We start from the raw sequence: 25,554 nt of genomic DNA, 5'->3' as shown, positions 1-25,554 counted from the left end.
GGAACTGTGGTCTGAATTTCATTTCCGACATGTGAAAAACATTAAAGACTATTTTTTTTTTTTTAACGTAGTAAAATACCTGATATTGATGGGTTGTTTTTGAATTTTGAATCTGATGTAACTGATTGTTGTATGCAACGAACTTTTACAGGTGCAGGAGGTTAAACGGTTTAGGACTCAATTTCTTAATACAGATTCGTCAAAGAATCGTCAACAAGATGTAATTTTCCTCTCTCTCTCTTTTGCTTTTGCTTTTTGTTTTTGTTTTACATATTTATGTTTACGGGTTGTGTTTGGGTCCGAATCCGATCAAATTTAATTTATTCATTAGCTTAATTGATCAAGTTATAGACTTTTTTGGTGGAAATTAGAGAACTTTACAGCAAAATCTTCACTTTTTGATGCCACAAACATTTAAGAATACAGAGTTTAACTGGAAATAAAAAATTCTAGTCTGTATACTCAAGAGTAATGCTTTGATCAAAGGTTTTTGTGAGTGTAGTAGGGGCTAGGGAGTGCTATGAACGTCACATCACCCTGTTGTGTCAGCTTAGTTATTCTCATAAATTGGAAGAGCGCGAGAACGCAGGAGCTTTAATTATAACTAGTCCTTTTGATATATCACACATATGTGACGATAACGCAGGAGCTCTAAGCTCTAATTATAGCTAGTTCTTTTTGGATATAACACAGATGTTACTGACGCATCCCCATGTACTCATTTATATATAGTCCAGATTGGCATAGTACATTCTTAATGTCAAACTCAGCATGTGTGCATACAACTTCATCAAAATCATGTGAAACTATGCCCATCACAACCCATTAATCATGTGAAAGAGTTAATTTCCGTTTCAGATAGCTTATTTTTAAAAGTGTGGCATGTTTTAATAAGTGAGGTTTTAATTAGCTATACTAAGGTCAAAAAAAGCAATGCTCTTAAAAATTGTTCCTAAACAAGCAAGGGGAAATAAACTCATTAAAATAAGTGGTAACAAACCTGGTACAGCTTTACTGGTTGTGTTTGGGTTTGATGGTTAAAAATGAACTTATAATAGCTTTCAATTTCTTTTCTTTTTTTGATTCCCCTTACATCCTATTCATTAGCTTAACTGGTCAAGTTATTCATTTTTTTGGAGGGAATTAGAACCTCACTACTTAATCTTCACTTTTGATGCCATGCATTCAACAACGTAGAGTTTAACTCAGAAACTAGTTTTGAATATAACATTTAAATTGAGTACGTAAGTATGGCAGGAGCTCTGATTATAACTAGCTCGTTTGGGATATCACATAGATGTGAGTAATGAATCTGCATTTGGTAGCAATAGTAGCTCCATGTACTACTCATTTGTATTTATATATCACCCAGATAGACCTAATTTATTCTCGACGTAAGACTCAACACATGTCCATACAACGTGCAAAAAATACTAGAGGTTACCACAAATACTCCTTCCTTTTGAGCGTGCCAGTATGGTGGGAGTTCTAATTATTACTAGTCATTTTGATTTATCACACAGATGTGACTAAAGAATCTCCATCTGCTGACAATAGTATCTTCATATTTCATTCTTGATGTTAGACTCAACAATCGTCCATACCAAAAAAAAATTCCTAAGTTTACGACAAATACTCTTTCCTTTCACATAAAATTAGGTTCAACATGTGAAAGAGTAAGTTTCCATTTCGGATAGCTTATTTTTAATAGTGCGCCCGTTTTAATATGAAAGGTTTTGTAATTAGCTATAATTAGAAAAAAAGTAAAGCTCTAAAATAATTGTACCTAAACAAACTGGGGAAATAAACTAGCCAAAATAAGCAGTAAGAAACACACAATTATTACCCTGTTTGGTTAGCCCTACAACTATACTTTCATATAATAAACATTTTAAACAAAATAAGCTAATGAAAAAAAAAAAAAAAACTGTTTCTAAACACAAAGCTTGAGTCTTCATATGCTTAGATTCTCATTGTCTTTTGTTTGACAAACTCTACATTCAACATTTTGAATATTGCATGTAACTGAAATGTTTGGTTTTTAAATATTGCTGTTAGGCCTGTATCTATGCTCTGGCTTGCTGATGGGACTTGTGCTTTCATTCCATATATGAGCTTGATAAAATTGTGTACTTGTAGTAGCTTTTTATACCATAACCAGTATTTTATTGCAGTTCGTTAATTAAAAAAAAAAGGAATCGCATAACTGGAAGGATGAAAACAAATATTCAAAATAATGTTGGAAAGGCATGTGGTAAGTGTAGATGATCCTCATTTGAAGAAAAATAAAAATCCTTGGAAATTTGACAATGCATCTGCAAGTATAAGAATCAGACATGACTTTGAAAGAAAGTATTGTATCATGGGAGTTGACTACAAGGGCTAATAATGCTATATTATGAGTTGGAAACAAAAGACTTGAGTGCATCACCCAAATATAGAGCTGGGGGTAGAATTTGTTGTGGAACACTTGAAGATTTCCTTTTTACAATCTTCACTTTCAATGCCACACACATTCAAGAACACAGTTTAACTGAAAAGCTAGTCTGCAGTTTGCACCGAAGAGTAATGCTTTGAGACCCCCATCAAGATTGTGAGGGCGCTTTGTAGTAGAAGTGCAATGAATATCACATTGGAAGTGCACAAGTTTGTGGGAGCTCTAATGGTAACTTGTCCTTTTGGGATATCGCGTAGATGTAACACATCCCCATTTGGTGACATTAGTAGCTTACTTTAACATAAGACTAGGTCCAACAGAACCAGTAATCATGTGAAAGACTAAATTTCCATTTTAGATTGCTTACTTTTAAAAGTGCTATCCGTTTTAATTAGTAAGGATTTAATTAGCTATACTAAGGAAAAAAAAGTAATGCTCTATAAAATTTTATCTACCAAGCTGGGGAAATAACTCACCAAAATAAGCTGTAACATACACACTTGTTACCCTGTTTGGTCAGGTTCAAAAATCGAAATCAGCCAACTTATTTCATAGGTACAGATTTTGAAAGCCTTGCATTTTTCTAAGTACACCTGTACTTTTAAATAATAAACATTTTAAACAAAATAAACTAGTGAAAACAACGAAGCTATTCCAAACACCAAGCTTGAGGCTTTGTATGCTTGGTTTCTCATTTTTTTTCGTTTGACATTTTGAATATTGTGTATGACTGAATTAAGTCTTTGTTTGTTTCACTGTAAAATGTTTCAAATGTAAATTTTTTTACAATAAAGTATTTTCTTTTGAAAACATTATACAGAAAAACATTTTCAAGTGTTTGGTAATTGGTATGACAAAATTTTCCAAGCACAAGCCATCAAAGCTGGTGCCTCCTAGCTGTCGTCAGTGGCTCTGGTTTATCAAGCTGATATATGGAATGCGTTTTTTGCTTTAACGTTTCTGTTAGGCCTGTAATTGTGCTCTGGCTGGTGGGACTTGTGTCTCTCTACTCAATCTAGGATGCATGGACAAGGGTGCGGGTACAATATGGCGACATGATCAATTTTTGAAAAATTATAACATGAGACGGCAGATAGAACACTGTTACGGCACTCCAAATGAAGTGTCCGTGTTTAGCTACTCATTCCGTATATGAGCTTGATAAAGCATGTGCTCGTAGTAGCTTTTCATACCATAAGCAATATTTTACTGCAGTTAATTATTAGAAAAAACTGAGGAAGGGCATAACTGGAAAAGAAGAGATCAACTATTCAAATTAATGTCAGATAGGCTTGTGGTAAGTGTTGATGATCCTCATTTGAAGAAAAATAAAATTTCTTGGAAATATGACAAATGCATCTACAAGTATAAGAATTGGATATGACATTGAAAGCAAATGTCGTATCATGGGAGTTGACTACAAGAACTAGTAGTGCTATATTAGGAGTTGGAAACAAAACACCTAATTGCATCACCCAGATAAAGAGGTAGGAATACAATTGGTTAAGGAACACTTGGGGGTCTAATATATGGAAAGCAAGGTATCATGTTAGTTGACTAGGAAAACATTTTCTGTTGACAGATTTTCCATAGTGAGCCTTGATCAATCAAGTGCTACTGTTAATTTTTTTCAAAGAAAATAATATTGGGTTTTTGTTCATATTTTTAAAATTTCATGAAATTTTATTTACTTATCAAAAAAAAATTTCATGAAATTTTATGTGGTTTCTTTTCACATTTTGTTGCTTTAAGTTCTGCATTGTCAGCATAGTTTACCAATTTGGGACTTTTTTCTTTAATAGCTTAATTGTGCCTGTATGGTCAGTAACGTAATAAGAGTGTCTCCTTTTGTGTATAGATTGGAAACTTTGAAGAGGTATTTCACTGTTTCTGGCCAAGAGGGATTACATGTACTCAGGAAAATAGCTATAAGGTTTGAGGAAAAGATTTATACTGCTGCCACAAGCCAGTCAGATTATCTACGAAAAATATCTCTAAAAATGCTTACAATGGAAACTAAGTCTCAGAATCCTTTAGGTAATGCTTTGCCATCCAACTCTGCTGGCAATAGTAATAAGTCCCCAGATGCAGGTAGGTACATCAAAGAATTATGTGCATGGTTTTATTTACATATTAACCCACCCTGCTTCTCTCTCTGGTGTTGTGTTTTTGACACCAAAATCATTATTTCATGTATCTTCATGGATTATATACACGCACACATAGTTACATGCATATGTACATATACAGAAACATAGACATATGTTTATATGTGTATGTGTGCAATTTTTTTCTTCTTCTTGGACATGGATGTGTAATTCCTGTTAAAACGTTTAAAGATGTTATTTTTGTGACATCTTGAAAACTAATGTTGCCTTTGTTTTATTGGTGATTGGTGTTGGGGGGGGGGGAGGGTATGGGAGGTGAATGCTATATGCAGTTGAATTTGTATGTTTAGCATCTGTTGGACTGCTTTCACCCTTAAAACAGGTTATGAAAAATAAATGAGTGTAGTTATCAAAAAAAGAAAAGAAAAAAAAGGGTGATATGAGTAAGCTAATGAGCTCTAGCCTAAATTCCATTTCCTTTCCTTGTAAGGGTAATGGAGTGAGGTTGTGGGTTCAACTATAAGGAATTCAATTGAAATATATTTCCATTTTTTTCTTTTCCATTGTTGTTGGTTTTTTTTTTTTTTTTTGCGCCGGGGGGGGTGGGGTTGTTGTTTGTGGGGGCCTGGGCTTTAGTGCTTTAACGCCTTTGCCCATGGTATAGTATGTGCTTCTATGTATTCTTCGTTCCACCTTTTTTTTTTTTTTTTTTTTTAAATATTTTATTTTTTTATCCTTCAACATTTCATATAGTTTGGTGTCTGTTTTTGTTCTTTCATATGCAATAGGGATGAGTATGCAGCCCCAAGTTCATAATCCAGGGCAGTCACTTCCACTTCCGATATATATATATATATATATATCTATATATATGTATACCTCCTGCCAGAAGTAATATGTTGAACTTTAAAAAGTACATGTCAACTGTCAGAGAAAAAATGATCAAAGTACATACAAGCTAATTATGTAGATTTAAACCTTGCAAAGCACTCTAGTAAATCAATATAATAAATTATGTCCATGTGTAAGAAGGATGCACTCAACTCGGTTGGCTGGGACGTGCCAATTCTTTTTTTTTTTTTTTTTAAATAACGAAATTTCTGAATGTCCATCGTTGTCCAACCTGATTTTGTCACTTTAGTTCTATATATACATGCAAATGGAGGTCAACTCCCGATCCAAAATAGCTAGTGAATGTTATTTTATTTGACGATATGGGTAAAACAAGCTGTGGAAGCCTCTAAGGGGTTTTATGGGGGATGAGTGATGCATGGTGGATCAATGCAAAACTATATGGGGAGTCTTTAAGTAATTTAATATGCAGGGGGTGTGTAAAGTAATTAGCTTTTAATCTTGGGTGCTATTTTCATTTCACATGCTTTTACTACAGTTGTGTTACCGTGTCATGATATATAGTTTGGAATGAAGATTTTTACTAGTATAGCGTTGAGTGAGTAATGCTTCTTTAAATTCTTTCCTTAGAAGACAATATTCATTTGACTCACATGAGCATTTATTTACATATATTTATATACTTTTTAGCATCTCTAGATTCCACAGCTCAGAGAGGTCATGCAAATGGGGCTGATTGGCAAGAGGAGGTCTATCAAAAGGTAATATGCCATGTCTTTTTTTCTTTTTTTTTTTAAATGGATGAAGTTTCACTCATGACAAATTCTCATAGGTATTGTGGGAATTGTTGAATTTCGGTGGAGTTGAAATTTGGGCTTAATTGATAATAGTTGCTGACCAATAAGAAATAATTATTTTGAACAATGTAGATATGGAATAAAGGGCAAAGCTTCCAACTTAATAGGATGTGAAGAATTATCGTAGCAGTAGAGAATTTGAACTTCTTGTTCTTTTTAAAAGAAATAATAAATTATTTTCTAACAAAACATCATTGAAGCTTCGATACTCATAAATCTGACAATATTATGATGCATTATTGATGATAATAGTGTTGCCACTTGCCATATGCAACTGACATTAAACTAGGAACTTAGATGATAATATAGAATACTATATATAGTCACAATCAGCTAAACCAGTCTTATGAGGGCCGCATAATAAATCAGTGTATGACTATTCTTCCATATTTTTCTCCAATATGGAACTTCAGTGATAGATTTCCGTTTTCTTCAAGAGATTCTCTTATGCTGTGCTTGTTTGTTCTTTGTATCATGAATTTTATTTTGCACATTTTGTGGTGCTTGCAAACCATAGAACTAGTTCAATTTAGTTTTGACCTAAATCTAAAATAAAAACTACTTCAACAATGAACTAGTTTTTGTTTTTATTAGTTTGTTTAAATGATTCATAATTACGTTTTAATCCTTTTATTGAAACCATTAACAATAATATTGGAAATAAAAATGACCAATTAAGGACCGCTTCTATATTTTACAAAGTAGGAAAAACACAAAATTTAGTACTTGTTAGCCCACTTCTATGGTTTTTCTCTTCATGATGATACCTAGATGGGGATATTTGCATTGGGTACTACTACTAGTTGTCTAGTGTGTGCCTAACTCGATAAAACAACTACAAAGTCTTAGCCCCAAACTTTTTTTTTTTTTGTGGGGGGGGGGCTCTAGATCCTTGACAGATTAGTTAGGGTTGACCAACTATCTGAAGTCATTCTCTCTGCTATTTCTATAATTAACATGTTATTTTTTATTACTATTACTAATGATTGGTCTTCCTCTACCTTCTTTTGTTCCCTCAACTTGGATCAACCCACTCTTTCTTACTAGTGCATTAATCACTCTCCTCTGAACATGACTAAACCATCTCAAGTGACTTTCCTTAATCTTTTAATCAATAGAGGCTACCCCTACCTTTAAGTGGATTTCCTCATTTCAAACCCTATTTTTCACTTATCCATCTTAACATTCTCATTTCAGTTTCAATCGTTTAATAGATATGTTGCCTCTTTATAGCCCAACATTTGGTACTGTAGAGCATTGCTGGTCATATATATTTTTGTAAGTATAACTTTCACTGTTGACTGAACCTATGAAGGCTTGATAAGGAAGTGTTTTTAATAGTTGTTTATTGTGTATTTGAAACCTAGGCTTAGTAGTTTTAGGCAGGAAAAAAAATCTAAATCATCTTGTTCAATCTGGTGTTTTGCAGAAAAGATATGCTATAGTGCCAGTGCCGGCTCAAGGCCTAGGCAACTTAGGCCTAGGCCTAAGGCCCCACAACAAACAAAAATTTTCCCTACTAAAAAAAGGCCCCATCTCCCTTAGTAAAAAGCCCAAAATTTTATAAAAATATAACATTTTTTAAATAATTGATACTTTTTTTTTTAAGAGTGATGCTAAAAATACCACAAATTTTATTATAGATTTAACTGACATATCATCAATCACATAAAAAAGTAATTCAAATACAAATAAATTAAGTTGTTGAAATTCATTAATTACAGTCATAATCACATTTATTGTGAATATTTTGTAGTATTTTTAGTTTTTTTCTTTTTCATTTCTAACATGGCTTTTAAAATAAGAGACCAATAAAAATTTAACCCAATCGAAACCCTAAGATGTTTCAAATAAAATGCTGCAAATGTGATAAATCACCAATGATGACTAATTTCCTACTAAGCCACACACCAAATAATATCTATCTATCTCTTTCTCTTAAAAAGAATATATAAAATTAAAATTTAGATTATATCGAAACCCTAAGATGTTTCAAATAAAATGCTGCAAATGTGATAAATCACCAATGATGACTAATTTCCTACTAAGCCACACACCAAATAATATCTATCTATCTCTTTCTCTTAAAAAGAATATATAAAATTAAAATTTAGATTATAACTGTACTTAACTATGCATAGTCATATATCCAAGTTAAAGTAAGTTCCTTTTGATTTAACTATAATATTCAATCTTCTATTTGAAATTAACCTTAGTTGAGCTAGTATTATTCATCAATTTCTACATTTACATCAAATTAATTTTAATTTAATTAGTATTATATAATTTTATTTAATTAATGTTTACATATAAAAAGGCCCCATATAAAATTTTTTGCCTTAAGCCTCAAATTTTGTTGGGCTGGCCCTGTATAGTGCTTGAGAGATTAAAATTTCCTGTTTACAAAGGGGATGTGTTGCTTTTGAGTTCTTTTCATGGCTATCTTCTACTCCAAGATTGATTAATCATATTCTGAATTTCACCTTTTTGGATGCCCTTAAGCTGCTGGCTGAACATTTTATACATGGGTTGCACAGCCTTTATTTGTTATTCATTAAATATTCATAAAAATGTGTGTATATATATATATATAGGAAGGAGAGAGAGAGAGAAACTGTATTTTAATCGTGAGATGATATTTTTTATTCATATTTTTTTTAGTTGCGTAGCAGATTGAGTTATTTTACTACTTGATTTGACAAATAGTGATTTTGGTACATTGGAGAGAATATGGTCAGAGTGGGGCTTAGGCAATGATATAAAAGTACTCCTCTAATATTTGGAATTTAGTTGTGTTGTGTTTAATGTGGTGTATTTGGAAGGAACAAAATTGGTGGACTTTTGAGAATTTGGATAGATCTGATGACAAGTTGCTTGCTCTTTTTACTGGTTCTCTTCATGATTGTTCTCGGGCTTGAGGACTCACATCTAGTGATTCTCTCCCATTGTTCCTTAGTTCTCTTTTCTTTGTAATTAGTTTCATTCTCTGTTTTTTGTTTTTCTCTTGTTTTGCTTTGTGCCTTTTTTGAATATACGTATTTCTTACCTATCAAAAAAAAAATTGCTTTTGGGTGCTAAGATTTATATAAATAAATAAAAAATGTTTAACATGAGTTATTAAATAGATTATAGGAAAAATCTCTACAGCCATTATCCTGAGCCAAAAATAATATAAAAGCAAGGCTTGAGAGTAATTTGTAGAAAATTAGTATCTTATTAATTGTAGTGCGGTTTATATAGCAAGTGGTTAGTCTGGTGAAGTTCCTATTAGGAAAGGTGGTCAACGGGAACTAAAAGGGGAACCACCCATATCTTGAGCAGAAATAAAAAGGAATTCACGAAGATGAAATCCTGGTCAAATGTAGTGAGTTTTATCCATCAACTAGGCTGTTTGGTGTACCTATCAAGAAAGATGTGGGGTGCATCAGCATAGAGAAGAAAAACCTGGAATTCTTGTTTGTGCATGAGTGGACATGTGTATTTATTTATTTCATATCAAAGTTCATTAAAAGGAAATATTTTAAGAAAAACTTTGTACATGAGGTCAAAGAAAAAGGCGATTATTGTGGTGCAGCTGAACGTGGTTTCGGATCAGTAAATATAGGCATATTTGTCTCCTGAAATTAAGAGTGAATAGCACTTGTGGATGATGGATTGATGTTATCAATTTAAGACTCCTTTTGTTCTCCCCCCCTTTTTTTATCTTCTTTTCTTTATTAAATTTCATCTGGAATATATTTGTACGTTACAATGACAGCTTCATATTTGTATTGTTATAAAATCCACTGGTTGAAACGTTAACTGAAGCTTCTGTAAAACCCTATTCAAACTCATGCTTTAATGGATATGTATAACCTTCCCCCAAGGGGAAGCACGCATTAGTGCACTGATAATAAGGAAATAAATAAAGGCTTCTGAAGAGATGAAGAGTTTGATAATATGTCTTGCTAATTTCTTTTTGCAGATCGAAACCATGAAGGACTTGTACTTGCCTGAAATAAGTGAAATGTACCAGAAAATTACTGCTAAATTGCAGCTGGTATGTTGTGCTTCAAAAATTCCTTGTGCAATTCATCTCCTAAGTTTACTCATTATTCGGCCTATCACATCATAGTTTTGGTATTAATGGCATCCTTCTGGAGATATGGATATGTGGTTGAAAGTAGTGGCAGCTGTCCTCATGGGGCTGTTAACACACCTGTGCTTAGAAACACCCCGCTATTTACCGTATAGGAACAAGTTAAAAATAATTGATTATGTTTTGTAACTTGGTCTTTGTCCTTTACTAGAATTCTTGTTCTTATAATTATTTTTATTTTTTTTGTTCTCCAGCATGATTCTCTTCCACAACAATCAAAGTCAGATCAGCTCGAGAAGTTGAAAGTATTTAAGACTATGTTGGAGCGTATTATAACATTCTTACAGGTTTCCAAAAATAATATATCACCTGGTTACAAGGAGAAGTTGGGGTCATATGAGAAGCAGATAGTAAATTTTATAATCGCAAAATTTCCTAAGAAGCCTGCACTGCAGCAAGGACAGCTTCGTGCACCTCATATGCAAACCATGCAACAACCACGTCAACTTGCTCAAATTCAGTCTTATGAAAATCAAATGAACCCTCAGTTGCAGTCAATGAACTTACAAGGTTCTGTTCCAACAATGCCACAGAATTGAATGTCAAGCCTGCAGCACAATTCTGTCCTTTTTTTTTTTTTTTTTTTTTAATATATATATAGGAAGGAGAGAGAGAGAGAAACTGTATTTTAATCGTGAGATGATATTTTTTATTCATATTTTTTTTAGTTGCGTAGCAGATTGAGTTATTTTACTACTTGATTTGACAAATAGTGATTTTGGTACATTGGAGAGAATATGGTCAGAGTGGGGCTTAGGCAATGATATAAAAGTACTCCTCTAATATTTGGAATTTAGTTGTGTTGTGTTTAATGTGGTGTATTTGGAAGGAACAAAATTGGTGGACTTTTGAGAATTTGGACAGATCTGATGACAAGTTGCTTGCTCTTTTTACTGGTTCTCTTCATGATTGTTCTCGGGCTTGAGGACTCACATCTAGTGATTCTCTCCCATTGTTCCTTAGTTCTCTTTTCTTTGTAATTAGTTTCATTCTCTGTTTTTTGTTTTTCTCTTGTTTTGCTTTGTGCCTTTTTTGAATATACGTATTTCTTACCTATCAAAAAAAAAATTGCTTTTGGGTGCTAAGATTTATATAAATAAATAAAAATGTTTAACATGAGTTATTAAATAGATTATAGGAAAAATCTCTACAGCCATTATCCTGAGCCAAATAAATATAAAAGCAAGGCTTGAGAGTAATTTGTAGAAAATTAGTATCTTATTAATTGTAGTGCGGTTTATATAGCAAGTGGTTAGTCTGGTGAAGTTCCTATTAGGAAAGGTGGTCAACGGGAACTAAAAGGGGAACCACCCATATCTTGAGCAGAAATAAAAAGGAATTCACGAAGATGAAATCTGGTCAAATGTAGTGAGTTTTATCCATCAACTAGGCTGTTTGGTGTACCTATCAAGAAAGATGTGGGGTGCATCAGCATAGAGAAGAAAACCTGGAATTCTTGTTTGTGCATGAGTGGACATGTGTATTTATTTATTTCATATCAAAGTTCATTAAAAGGAAATATTTTAAGAAAAACTTTGTACATGAGGTCAAAGAAAAAGGCGATTATTGTGGTGCAGCTGAACGTGGTTTCGGATCAGTAAATATAGGCATATTTGTCTCCTGAAATTAAGAGTGAATAGCACTTGTGGATGATGGATTGATGTTATCAATTTAAGACTCCTTTTGTTCTCCCCCTTTTTTTTCTTCTTTTCTTTATTAAATTTCATCTGGAATATATTTGTACGTTACAATGACAGCTTCATATTTGTATTGTTATAAAATCCACTGGTTGAAACGTTAACTGAAGCTTCTGTAAAACCCTATTCAAACTCATGCTTTAATGGATATGTATAACCTTCCCCCAAGGGGAAGCACGCATTAGTGCACTGATAATAAGGAAATAAATAAAGGCTTCTGAAGAGATGAAGAGTTTGATAATATGTCTTGCTAATTTCTTTTTGCAGATCGAAACCATGAAGGACTTGTACTTGCCTGAAATAAGTGAAATGTACCAGAAAATTACTGCTAAATTGCAGCTGGTATGTTGTGCTTCAAAAATTCCTTGTGCAATTCATCTCCTAAGTTTACTCATTATTCGGCCTATCACATCATAGTTTTGGTATTAATGGCATCCTTCTGGAGATATGGATATGTGGTTGAAAGTAGTGGCAGCTGTCCTCATGGGGCTGTTAACACACCTGTGCTTAGAAACACCCGCTATTTACCGTATAGGAACAAGTTAAAAATATTGATTATGTTTTGTAACTTGGTCTTTGTCCTTTACTAGAATTCTTGTTCTTATAATTATTTTTATTTTTTTTGTTCTCCAGCATGATTCTCTTCCACAACAATCAAAGTCAGATCAGCTTGAGAAGTTGAAAGTATTTAAGACTATGTTGGAGCGTATTATAACATTCTTACAGGTTTCCAAAAATAATATATCACCTGGTTACAAGGAGAAGTTGGGGTCATATGAGAAGCAGATAGTAAATTTTATAATCGCAAAATTTCCTAAGAAGCCTGCACTGCAGCAAGGACAGCTTCGTGCACCTCATATGCAAACCATGCAACAACCACGTCAACTTGCTCAAATTCAGTCTTATGAAAATCAAATGAACCCTCAGTTGCAGTCAATGAACTTACAAGGTTCTGTTCCAACAATGCCACAGAATTGAATGTCAAGCCTGCAGCACAATTCTGTCCTTTTTTTTTTTTTTTTTTAAATAACGAAATTTCTGAATGTCCATCGTTGTCCAACCTGATTTTGTCACTTTAGTTCTATATATACATGCAAATGGAGGTCAACTCCCGATCCAAAATAGCTAGTGAATGTTATTTTATTTGACGATATGGGTAAAACAAGCTGTGGAAGCCTCTAAGGGGTTTTATGGGGATGAGTGATGCATGGTGGATCAATGCAAAACTATATGGGGAGTCTTTAAGTAATTTAATATGCAGGGGGTGTGTAAAGTAATTAGCTTTTAATCTTGGGTGCTATTTTCATTTCACATGCTTTTACTACAGTTGTGTTACCGTGTCATGATATATAGTTTGGAATGAAGATTTTTACTAGTATAGCGTTGAGTGAGTAATGCTTCTTTAAATTCTTTCCTTAGAAGACGATATTCATTTGACTCACATGAGCATTTATTTACATATATTTATATACTTTTTAGCATCTCTAGATTCCACACTCAGAGAGGTCATGCAAATGGGGCTGATTGGCAAGAGGAGGTCTATCAAAAGGTAATATGCCATGTCTTTTTTTCTTTTTTTTTTAAATGGATGAAGTTTCACTCATGACAAATTCTCATAGGTATTGTGGGAATTGTTGAATTTCGGTGGAGTTGAAATTTGGGCTTAATTGATAATAGTTGCTGACCAATAAGAAATAATTATTTTGAACAATGTAGATATGGAATAAAGGGCAAAGCTTCCAACTTAATAGGATGTGAAGAATTATCGTAGCAGTAGAGAATTTGAACTTCTTGTTCTTTTTAAAAGAAATAATAAATTATTTTCTAACAAAACATCATTGAAGCTTCGATACTCATAAATCTGACAATATTATGATGCATTATTGATGATAATAGTGTTGCCACTTGCCATATGCAACTGACATTAAACTAGGAACTTAGATGATAATATAGAATACTATATATAGTCACAATCAGCTAAACCAGTCTTATGAGGGCCGCATAATAAATCAGTGTATGACTATTCTTCCATATTTTTCTCCAATATGGAACTTCAGTGATAGATTTCCGTTTTCTTCAAGAGATTCTCTTATGCTGTGCTTGTTTGTTCTTTGTATCATGAATTTTATTTTGCACATTTTGTGGTGCTTGCAAACCATAGAACTAGTTCAATTTAGTTTTGACCTAAATCTAAAATAAAAACTACTTCAACAATGAACTAGTTTTTGTTTTTATTAGTTTGTTTAAATGATTCATAATTACGTTTTAATCCTTTTATTGAAACCATTAACAATAATATTGGAAATAAAAATGACCAATTAAGGACCGCTTCTATATTTTACAAAGTAGGAAAAACACAAAATTTAGTACTTGTTAGCCCACTTCTATGGTTTTACTCTTCATGATGATACCTAGATGGGGATATTTGCATTGGGTACTACTACTAGTTGTCTAGTGTGTGCCTAACTCGATAAAACAACTACAAAGTCTTAGCCCCAAACTTTTTTTTTTTTTTGGGGGGGGGGCTCAAGATCCTTGACAGATTAATTAGGGTTGACCACATTTTTTTTTCTTTCATTCTATTCTATTTTGAAGGCATTCTCTCTACTATTTCTATATTGACATGTTATTTTTTATTACTATTACTAATGATTAGGTCTTCCTCTACTTTTTTCGTTCCCTCTAACTGGATCAACTCACTCTTTCTTACTAGTACCTGGAAAGCACGGGTGCGGCGCCAGAGGCGCCGCACCCGCGTCCGATACGCACGGACGCGGCGACGCGCCGCGGACACCGTTGACCGCGTGTCCGGCGCCGCGTCGGCCACGTGGCGAAGCCGACTCGCGCCGACGCGGCTCAAATCGGGCCGACTCGGCTCGATTCGGGCCGTTTCGGCCGAAACCGCCGATACGGCCGGTTCAGGCCGAAATTGAAAAAAAAAAAAAAAAAAAAAAAGGTGCAAAACGCACCGTTTGACTTAACCTAAGACCTAAAACACTCTCACACACTCTCACTTTGTCCAGAAACTCCAAAACCCTCCGTCCCTCCATTGCTCTCCATTGCTCGGCTCTCTCTTCTCTCTGTGCTCTCTGGTTGCTGCCTTGCTGGGCTGTTCAGTGCTCACTCCCTCCCTCACTCCAATCTCCATTGCTCGTCTCTCTCTTCGAACATCATGGAATGTTTTAGACTTTTAGTTTTAATCTTGTGGGTTGTATTTTATTTATGAATATCATGTTTTAGTTATTAAATTTGGTATATGTTTATATAATGTGAAAAATTATGCTTAGCAATATATTAAAAATATAAATAAAAATATTTTTAATAATTTTTTAATCGCCGAGTCCCGCCGCACCCGCACCCACTTTTTTCAAAAATTGCCGAGTCCCGCACCCGCACCCGCACCCGCACCCGAATCTCGAAACGCACCCGTGCTTCCTAGACTAGTACATTAATCACTCTCCTCTGAACATGACTAAACTATCTCAAGTGACTTTCCTTAATCTTTTAATCAATAGAGGCTACCCCTACCTTTAAGTGGATTTCCTCATTTCAAACCCTATTTTTCACTTAGCCATCTTAACATACTCATTTCAGTTTCAATCATTTAATAGATATGTTGCCTCTTTATAGCCCAACATTTGGTACTGTAGAGCATTGCTGGTCATGTATATTTTTGTAAGTATAACTTTCACTGGTGACTGAACCTATGAAGGCTTGATTAGAAGTGTTTTTAAGAGTTGTTTATTGTGTATCTGAAACCTAGTCTTAGTAGTTTTAGGCAGGAAAAAAAAATCTAAATCATCTTGTTCAATCTGGTGTTTTGCAGAAAAGATATGCTATAGTGCTTTAGAGATTAAAATTTCCTGTTTACAAAGGCGATGTGTTGCTTTTGAGTTCTTTTCATGGCTATCTTTTACTCCTAGATTGATTAATCATATTCTGAATTTCACCTTTTTGGATGCCCTTATGCTGCTGGCTGAACATTTTGTACGTGGGCTGCACAGCCTTTATTTGTTATTTATTACATATTCATAAAAATGTATATATATATATATATATAGGTAGGGGAGAGGGGAGAGAGAGAGAGAGAGAGAATCTGTATTTTAATCGTGAGATAATATTTTTTATACATATTTTTTTCAGTTGTGTAGCAGATTGAGTTATTTTACTACTTACTTGATTTGACAAATAGTGATTTTGGTGCATTGGAGAGAATATGGTTAGAGTGGGGCTTAGACAATGATATAAAAGCACTCCTCTAACATTTGGAATACAGTTGTCTTGTGTTTGATGTGGTGTATTTGGAAGGAACGCAATTGGCGGACTTTTGAGGATTTGAACAGATACGATGACAAGTTACTTGCTCTTTTTACTAGTTCTCTTCATGATTGTTCTAGAGCTTGGGGACTCACATCTAGTTGTCTTATGTTTGATGTGGTGTATTTGGAAGAAACGCAATTGGCGGACTTTTGAGGATTTGGACAGATCCCATGACAAGTTGCTTGCTCTTTTTACTGGTTCTCTTCATGATTGTTCTAGGGCTTGGAGACTCACATCTAGTGATTCTCTCCCATTATTCCTTAGTTCTCTTTTTCTTTGTAATTAGTTTCCTTCTCTGTTTTTTGTTTTTCTCTTGTTTTGCTTTGTGCCTTTTTTGAATATACATATTTCTTACCTATCAAAAAAAAAAACTTGCTTTTGAGTGCTAAGATTTATATAATAAAAAAAAATATTTCACATGAGTTATTAAATAGAGTATAGGAAAAATCTCTACAGCCATTATCCTGAGCCAAAAATAATATAAAAGCAAGGCTTGAGAGTAATTTGTAGAAAATTAATATTTTATTAATTGTAATATGGTTTATCTAGCAAGTAGTTAGTCTGGTGAAGTTCCTATTAGGAAAGATTTTCAACATGAAGTAAAAGGGGAACCACCCATATCTCGAGTAGAAATAAAAGGGAATTCATGAAGATGAAATCTTGGCCAAATGTAGTGAGTTTTATCCATTAACTAGGCTGTCTGGTGTACCTATCAAGAAAGATGTGGGGTGCATCAGCATAGAGAAGAATAACCAGGAATTCTTGTTTGTGCATGAGTGGACGTGTATTTATTTATTTCATATCAAAGTTTATTAAAATGAAATATTTTAAGAAAAACTTTGTACATGAGGTCAAAGAAAATGATGATTATTGTAGTGCAGCTGAACGTGGTTTAGGATCAGTAAATATAGGCCTATTTGTCTCCTGAAATTAAGAGTGAATAGCACTTGTGGATGATGGATGGATGTTATCAATTTAAGACTCCTTTTGTTCTCCCCCTCTTTTTTTTCTCTTCTTTTCTTTATTAAATTTCATCTGGAATATATTTGTACCTTACAACGACAGCTTCATATTTGTATTGTTATAAAATCCACTGGTTGAAACGTTAACTGAAGCTTGTGTAAAACCCTATACAAACTCATGCTTTAATGGATATGTATAACCTTCCCCCAAGGGGAAGCATGCATTAGTGCACTGATAATAAGGAAATAAATAAAGGCTTCTGAAGAGATGAAGAGTTTGATAATCTGTCTTGCTAATTTCTTTTTGCAGATCGAAACCATGAAGGACTTGTACTTGCCTGAAATAAGTGAAATGTACCAGAAAATTGCTGCTAAATTGCAGCCGGTATGTTGTGCTTCAAAAATTCCTTGTGCAATTCATCGCCTAAGTTTACTCATTATTCAGCCTATCACATCATAGTTTTGGTATTAATGGCATCCTTCTGGAGAGATGGATATGTGGTTGAAAGTAGTGGCAGCTGTCCTCATGGGGCTGTCAAGACACCTGTGCTTAGAAACACCCCACTGTTTACCGTATAAGAACAAATTAAAAATACTTGATTATGTTTTGTAACTTGATCTTTGTCCTTTACTAGAATTCTTGTTCTTATAATTATTTTTATTTTTTTTGTTCTCCAGCATGATTCTCTTCCACAACAATCAAAGTCAGATCAGCTTGAGAAGTTGAAAGTATTTAAGACTATGTTGGAGCGTATTATAACATTCTTACAGGTTTCCAAAAATAATATATCACCTGGTTACAACGAGAAGTTGGGGTCATATGAGAAGCAGATCGTAAATTTTATAAACACAAATCGGCCTAAGAAGCCTGCACTGCAGCGAGGACAGCTTCCTGTGCCTCATATGCAAACCATGCAACAGCCACCTCAACTTGCTCAAATTCAGTCTCATGAAAATCAAATGAACCCTCAGTTGCAATCAATGAACTTACAAGGTTCTGTTCCAACAATGCCGCAGAATTCTATGCCAAGCCTGCAGCACAATTCTGTCTTTTTATTTATTTATTTATTTATTTTTTAAATAACGAAATTTCTGAATGTCCATCATTGTCCAACCTGATTTTGTCACTTTAGTTCTATATATACATGCAAATGGAGGTCAACTCCCAATCCAAAATAGCCAGTGAATGTTATTTTATTTGACGATATGGGTAAAACCAGCTGTGGAAGCCTCTAAGGGGTTTTATGGGGGATGAGTGATGCATGGTGGATCAATGCAAAACTATATGGGGAGTCTTTAAGTAATTTAATATGCAGAGGGTGTGTAAAGTAATTAACTTTTAATCTTGGGTGCTATTTTCATTTCACATGCTTTTCTTACAGTTGTGTTACTGTGTCATGATATATAGTTTGGAATGAAGACTTTTACTAGTATAGCATTGAGTTAGTAATGCTTCTTTAAATTGTTTCCTTAGAAGAAGATATTCATTTGACTCACATGAGCATTTATTTACTTATATTTATATACTTTTTAGCATCTCTAGATTCCACACCTCAGACAGGTCGTGCAAATGGGGCTGATTGGCAAGAGGAGGTCTATCAAAAGGTAATATGCCATGTCTTTTTTTTTTTTTTTTTTTTAAATGGATGAAGTTTCACTAATGACAGATTCTCATAGGTATTGTGGGAATTGTTGAATTTCTGTGGAGTTGAAATTTGGGCTTAAGTGATAATAGTTGCTGACCTACAAGAAATAGTTATTTTGAATGATGTAGATATGGAATAAAGGGCGAAGCTTCCAACTTAATAGGATGTGGAGAATTATCTTAGCAGTAGAGAATTTGAACTTCTTGTTCTTTTTAAAAGAAATAATAAATTATTTTCTAACAAAACACCATTGAAGCTTAGATACTCATAAATCTGACATTATTATGATGCATTATTGATGATAATAGTGTTGCCATATGCAACTGACATTAAACTAGGAACTTAGATGATAATATAGAATACTATATATAGTCACAATCAGCTAAACCAGTCTTACGAGGGCCCCATAATAAATCAGTGTATGACTATTCTTCCATATTTTTCTCCAATATGGAACTTCAATGATAGATTTCCATTTTCTTCAAGAGATTCTCTTATGCTATGCTTGTTTGTTCTTTGTATCATGAATTTTATTTTGCACATTTTGTGGTGCTTGCAAACCATAGAACTAGTTCAATTTAGTTTTGACCTAAATCTAAAAAAAAAAAACTACTACAACAATGAACTAGTTTTTGTTTTTATTAGTTTGTTTAAATGATTCATAATTACATTTTAATCCTTTTATTGATACCATTAACACTAATATTGGAAATAAAAATGACCAATTAAGGACAGCATCTATATTTTACAAAGTAGGAAAAACACAAAATTTAGTACTTGTTAGCCCACTTCTATGGTTTTACTCTTCATGATGATACCTAGATGGGGATATTTGCATTGGGTACTACTACTAGTTGTCTCGTGTGTGCCTAACTCGATAAAACAACAACAAAGCCTTAGTCCCAAACTTTTCTTTTTTTGTTTTTTTTTTTGCGGGGGTGGGGGGGGGGCTCAAGATCCTTGATAGATTAGTTAGGGTTGACCACATTTTTTTTTTCTTTCATTCTATTCTATTTTAAGGCATTCTCTCTACTATTTCTATAATTGACATGTTATTTTTTATTACTATTACTAATGATTAGTCTTCCTCTACTTTTTTTCGTTCCCTCAACCTGGATCAACTCACTCTTTCTTACTAGTGCATTAATCACTCTCCTCTGAACATGACTAAACCATCTCAAGTGACTTTCCTTAATCTTTTAATCAATAGAGGCTACCCCTACCTTTAAGTGGATTTCCTCATTTCAAACCCTATTTTTCACATAGCCATCTTAACATACTCATTTCAGTTTCAATCATTTAATAGATATGTTGCCCCTTTATAGCCCAACATTTGGTACTGTAGAGCATTGCTGGTCATATATATTTTTGTAAGTATAACTTTCACTGGTTACTGAACCTATGAAGGCTTGATTAGAAGTGTTTTTAAGAGTTGTTTATTGTGTATCTGAAACCTAGTCTTAGTAGTTTTAGGCAGGAAAAAAAAATCTAAATCATCTTGTTCAATCTGGTGTTTTGCAGAAAAGATATGCTATAGTGCTTGAGAGATTAAAATTTCCTGTTTACACAAAGGCGATGTGTTGCTTTTGGGTTCTTTTCATGGCTATCTTTTACTCCTAGATTGATTAATCATATTCTGAATTTCACCTTTTTGGATGCCCTTAAGCTGCTGGCTGAACATTTTGTACGTGGGTTGCACAGCCTTTATTTTGTTATTTATTAAATATTCATAAAAATGTATATATATATATATATATAGGTAGGGGAGAGAGAGAGAGAGAGAGAGAGAGAGAGAGAGAGAATCTGTATTTTAATCGTGAGATGTATTTATTAAATATTCATAAAAATGTATATATATATATATATATAGGTAGGGGAGAGAGAGAGAGAGAGAGAGAGAGAGAGAGAGAGAATCTGTATTTTAATCGTGAGATGATATTTTTTATTCATATTTTGATATTTTTTATTCATATTTTTTTTAGTTGTGTAGCAGATTGAGTTATTTTACTACTTACTTGATTTGACAAATGGTGATTTTGGTGCATTGGAGAGAATATGGTTAGAGTGGGGCTTAGGCAATGATATAAAAGCACTCCTCTAACATTTGGAATTTAGTTGTCTTGTGTTTGATGTGGTGTATTTGGAAGGAATGCAATTGGCGGACTTTTGAGGATTTGGATAGATCCGATGACAAGTTGCTTGCTCTTTTTATTGGTTCTCTTCATGATTGTTCTAGAGCTTGGGGACTCACATCTAGTTGTCTTGTGTTTGATGTGGTGTATTTGGAAGCAACGCAATTGGCGGACTTTTGAGGATTTGGACAGATCCGATGACAAGTTGCTTGCTCTTTTTACTAGTTCTCTTCATGATTGTTCTAGGGCTTGGGGACTCACATCTAGTGATTCTCTCCCATTGTTCCTTAGTTCTCTTTTTCTTTGTAATTAGTTTCTTTCTCTGTTTTTTGTTTTTCTCTTGTTTTGCTTTGTGCCTTTTTTGAATATACATATTTCTTACCTATCAAAAAAAAAAAAAAAACTTGCTTTTGAGTGCTAAGATTTATATAATAAAAAAAAATGTTTCACATGAGTTTTGAAATAGATTACAGGAAAAATCTCTACAGCCATTATCCTGATCCAAAAATAATATTAAAAGCAAGGCTTGAGAGTAATTTGTAGAAAATTAATATTTTATTAATTGTAATATCGTTTATCTAGCAAGTAGTTAGTTTGGTGAAGTTCCTATTAGGAAAGATGGTCAACATGAAGTAAAAGGGGAACCACCCATATCTGGAGTAGAAATAAAAAGGAATTCATGAAGATGAAATCTTGGTCAAATGTAGTGAGTTTTATCCATCAACTAGGCTGTCTGGTGTACCTATCAAGAAAGATGTGGGGTGCATCAGCATAGAGAAGAAGAACCAGGAATTCTTGTTTGTGCATGAGTGGACGTGTATTTATTTATTTCATATCAAAGTTCATTAAAATGAAATATTTTAAGAAAAACTTTGTACATGAGGTCAAAGAAAAAGATGATTATTGTAGTGCAGCTGAACGTGGTTTAGGATCAGTAAATATAGGCATATTTGTCTCCTGAAATTAAGAGTGAATAGCACTTGTGGATGATGGATGGATGTTATCAATTTAAGACTCCTTTTGTTCTCCCCCTCTTTTTTTTTTTCTTTTCTTTTCTTTATTAAATTTCATCGTGAAAATATTTGTACATTACAATGACAGCTTCATATTTGTATTGTTACAAAATCCACTGGTTGGAACGTTAACTGAGGCTTGTGTAAAAACCTATACAAACTCATGCTTTAATGGATATGTATAACCTTCCCCCAAGGGGAAGCATGCATTGGTGCACTGATAATAAGGAAATAAATAAAGGCTTCTGAAGAAATGAAGAGTTTGATAATCTGTCCTGCTAATTTCTTTTTTCAGATCAAAACCATGAAGGACTTGTACTTGCCTGAAATAAGTGAAATGTACCAGAAAATTGCTGCTAAATTGCAGCTGGTATGTTGTGCTTCAAAAATTCCTTGTGCAATTCATCGCCTAAATTTACTCATTATTTAGCCTATCGTATCATAGTTTTGGTATTGATGGCATCCTTCTGGAGGGATGGATATGTGGTTGAAAGTAGTGGCAGCTGTCCTCATGGGGCTGTTAAGACACCTGTGCTTAGAAACACCCCGCTGTTTACCGTATAGGAACAAATTAAAAATAACTTGATTATGTTTTGTAACTTGATCTTTGTCCTTTACTAGAATTCTTTTCCTTATAATTATTTTTATTTTTTTTGTTCTCCAGCATGATTCTCTTCCACAACAATCAAAGTCAGATCAGCTCGAGAAGTTGAAAGTATTTAAGACTATGTTGGAGCGTATTATAACATTCTTACAGGTTTCGAAAAATAATATATCACCTGGTTACAACGAGAAGTTGGGGTCATATGAGAAGCAGATCGTAAATTTTATAAACACAAATCGGCCTAAGAAGCCTGCACTGCAGCAAGGACAGCTTCCTGTGCCTCATATGCAAACCATGCAACAGCCACCTCAACTTGCTCAAATTCAGTCTCTTGAAAATCAAATGAACCCTCAGTTGCAATCAATGAACTTACAAGGTTCTGTTCCAACAATGCCACAGAATTCTATGTCAAGCCTGCAGCACAATTCTATGTCTTTATCTGGGGCTTCAACGGCACAGCCAAACATGACGAACTCACTACAACCTGGCTCCAATTTGGACTCAGGACAAGGAAATTGTCTGAGCTCTTTGCAGCCGGTGACTATGGCATCTCTACAGCAGTATCCTGTGAGTACTCCCCAGCAGACAAACATCAACACCTTGTCGTCAGAGTGGCGTAAATGTCCTACGGCCTAACATCAGTCTACTTCAGTCAAATTCTAATATGCTTCAACAACAGCATTTGAAACGACAGCAGGAACAGAAAATGCAACAACAAATTCAGCAGCGCCAGATGCAGCAGCAGTTTCAGAAGCAGCAGATAATCCAGCAGCAGCAGCAGCTTGAGTCTTCATATGCTTAGATTCTCATTGTCTTTTGTTTGACTAACTCTACATTCAACATTTTGAATATTGCGTGTAACTGCAATGTTTGGTTTTTAAATATTGCTGCGAGGCCTGTATTTGTGCTTTGGCTTGCTGATGGGACTTGTGCTTTCATTCCATATATGAGCTTGATAAAAGTGTATACTTGTAGTAGCTTTTTATACCATAACCAGTACTTTGTTGCAGTTAGCTAATTTAAAAAAAAATAAAAAAAAGAAGAAGAAGAAGGAATGGCATAACTGGAAGGATGAAAACAAATATTCAAAATAATGTCAAAAAGGCATGTGGTAAGTGTAGATGATCCTCATATGAAGAAAAATAAATATCCTGGGAAATTTGGCAAAGCATCTACAAGTATAAGAATCAGATATGACATTGAAAGAAAGTATTGTATCATGGGAGTTGACTATACAAGGGCTAATAATGCTGTATTATGAGTTGGAAACAAAAGACTTAGTGCATCACCCAAATATAGAGCTGGGGGTAGAATTTACTGTGGAACACTTGAAGATTACCTTCTTACAAACTTCACTTTTAATGCCACACACATTCAAGAACACAGTTTAACTGAAAAGCTAGCCCACAGTCTGCACCAAAGAGTAATTCTTAGAGACCCCCCATCAAGATTGTGAGGGCGCTATGTAGTAGAAGTGCAATGAATAACACATTGAAAGTGCGCAAGTATGTGGGAGCTCTAATTGTAACTTGTCCTTTTGGGATATCACGTAGATGTAAAACATCCCCATGTGATGACATTAGTAGCTTACTTTAACATAAGACTAGGTCCAGCATAACCAGTAATCATGTGAAAGACTAAGTTTCCATTTTAGATTGCTTACTTTTAAAAGTGCTATCCGTTTTAATTAGTAAGGATTTATTTAGCTATACTAAGAAGAAAAAAAAGTAATGCTCTATAAAATTTTATCTAACAAGCTGGGGGAAATAACTCACCAAAATAAGCTGTAACATACACACACTTGTTACCCTGTTTGGTTAGGTTCAAAAATGGAAATAAGCCAACTTATTTCATAGGTAAAGATTTTGAAAGCCTTTCATTTTTCTGAGTACTCCTGTACCTTTAAATAATAAACATTTTAAACAAAATAAACTAGTGAAAAAAAACGAAGCTATTCTAAACACCAAGCTTGAGTCTTTATATGCTTGGTTTCTCATTTTCTTTCGTTTGACATTTTGAATATTGTGTATGACTGAATTAACGCTTTGTTCGTTTTACTCTAAAAACAAATGCAATTTTACATCAAAGTATTTTCTTTTGAACACATTATACAGAAAAACATTTTAAAGTGTTTGGTAATTGGTATGACAAAATTTTCCAAGCACAAGCCATCAAAACCGGTGCCTCCTAGCAATTGTTAGTGGCTCTGGTTTATCAAGCTCATATATGGAATGCGTTTTTTGCTTTAACATTTCTGTTAGGATCTGGCTGGGAGGACTTGTGTCTCTCTACTCATCTAGGACGCATGGACATGGGTGTGGGTACAATATGGCGATATGAGCAATTTTTGAAAAATTCTAACATGAGATAGCAGATAGGGCACTGTTATGACACGGTTATGGCACCCCAAATAAAGGGTCCATGCTTAGCTACTCATTCCGTATATGAGCTTGATAAAGCATGTGTTCGTAGTAGCTTTTCATACCATAACCAATATTTTACTGCAGTTAATTATTAGAAAAAACTAAGGAAGGGCATAACTGGAAAAAGAAGAGAACAAATATTCAAAGTAATGTCAGAAAGGCTTGTGGTAAGTGTTGATGATCCTCATATGAAGAAAAATAAAATTTCTTGGAAATATGACTAATGCATCTACAAGTATAAGAATTGGATATGACATTCAAAGCAAATGTCGTATCATGGGAGTTGACTACAAGAACTAGTAGTGCTATATTAGGAGTAGGAAACAAAACACCTGAATGCATCACCCAAATAAAGTGCTAGGAAT

General features: G+C 34.0%; 2 protein-coding genes across 5 annotated transcripts in view; both read left to right on the top strand.

Annotated features, from left to right (window-relative positions):
* LOC112016524 (mediator of RNA polymerase II transcription subunit 15a) overlaps positions 1–25,554 on the top strand; it is a 73,577-nt gene that overhangs the window by 373 nt on the left and 47,650 nt on the right. Inside the window, 1 exon segment of the mRNA XM_065764353.1 lies at positions 152–220. Within this exon segment, the coding sequence (XP_065620425.1) occupies positions 152–220 (69 nt within the window).
* On the top strand, positions 12,923–23,709 carry LOC112038366 (mediator of RNA polymerase II transcription subunit 15a). Of its 4 annotated transcripts, none has more exons than XM_065764359.1 (7): positions 12,923–13,038; positions 13,569–13,638; positions 17,682–17,756; positions 18,050–18,365; positions 18,915–18,976; positions 22,458–22,532; positions 22,827–23,709. In XM_065764359.1, exons 3-7 carry the CDS (start codon positions 17,691–17,693, stop codon positions 23,400–23,402), a joined length of 1,095 nt encoding a protein of 364 aa, XP_065620431.1. In that variant the 5' UTR covers positions 12,923–13,038; positions 13,569–13,638; positions 17,682–17,690; the 3' UTR covers positions 23,403–23,709. The 4 variants fall into 4 exon arrangements, with proteins under 4 accessions (XP_065620431.1, XP_065620428.1, XP_065620440.1 ...); XM_065764356.1 differs by having other exon boundaries at positions 18,906–18,976; XM_065764368.1 differs by lacking the exon at positions 22,458–22,532.

Source organism: Quercus suber, unplaced genomic scaffold, assembly GCF_002906115.3.
Source record: "Quercus suber isolate HL8 unplaced genomic scaffold, Cork oak 2.0 scaffold_22, whole genome shotgun sequence".
Taxonomy (NCBI): Eukaryota; Viridiplantae; Streptophyta; class Magnoliopsida; order Fagales; family Fagaceae; genus Quercus; species Quercus suber.
Note: the sequence above shows the minus strand (reverse complement) of the source record. Positions and strands in the feature narration are given on the sequence as shown.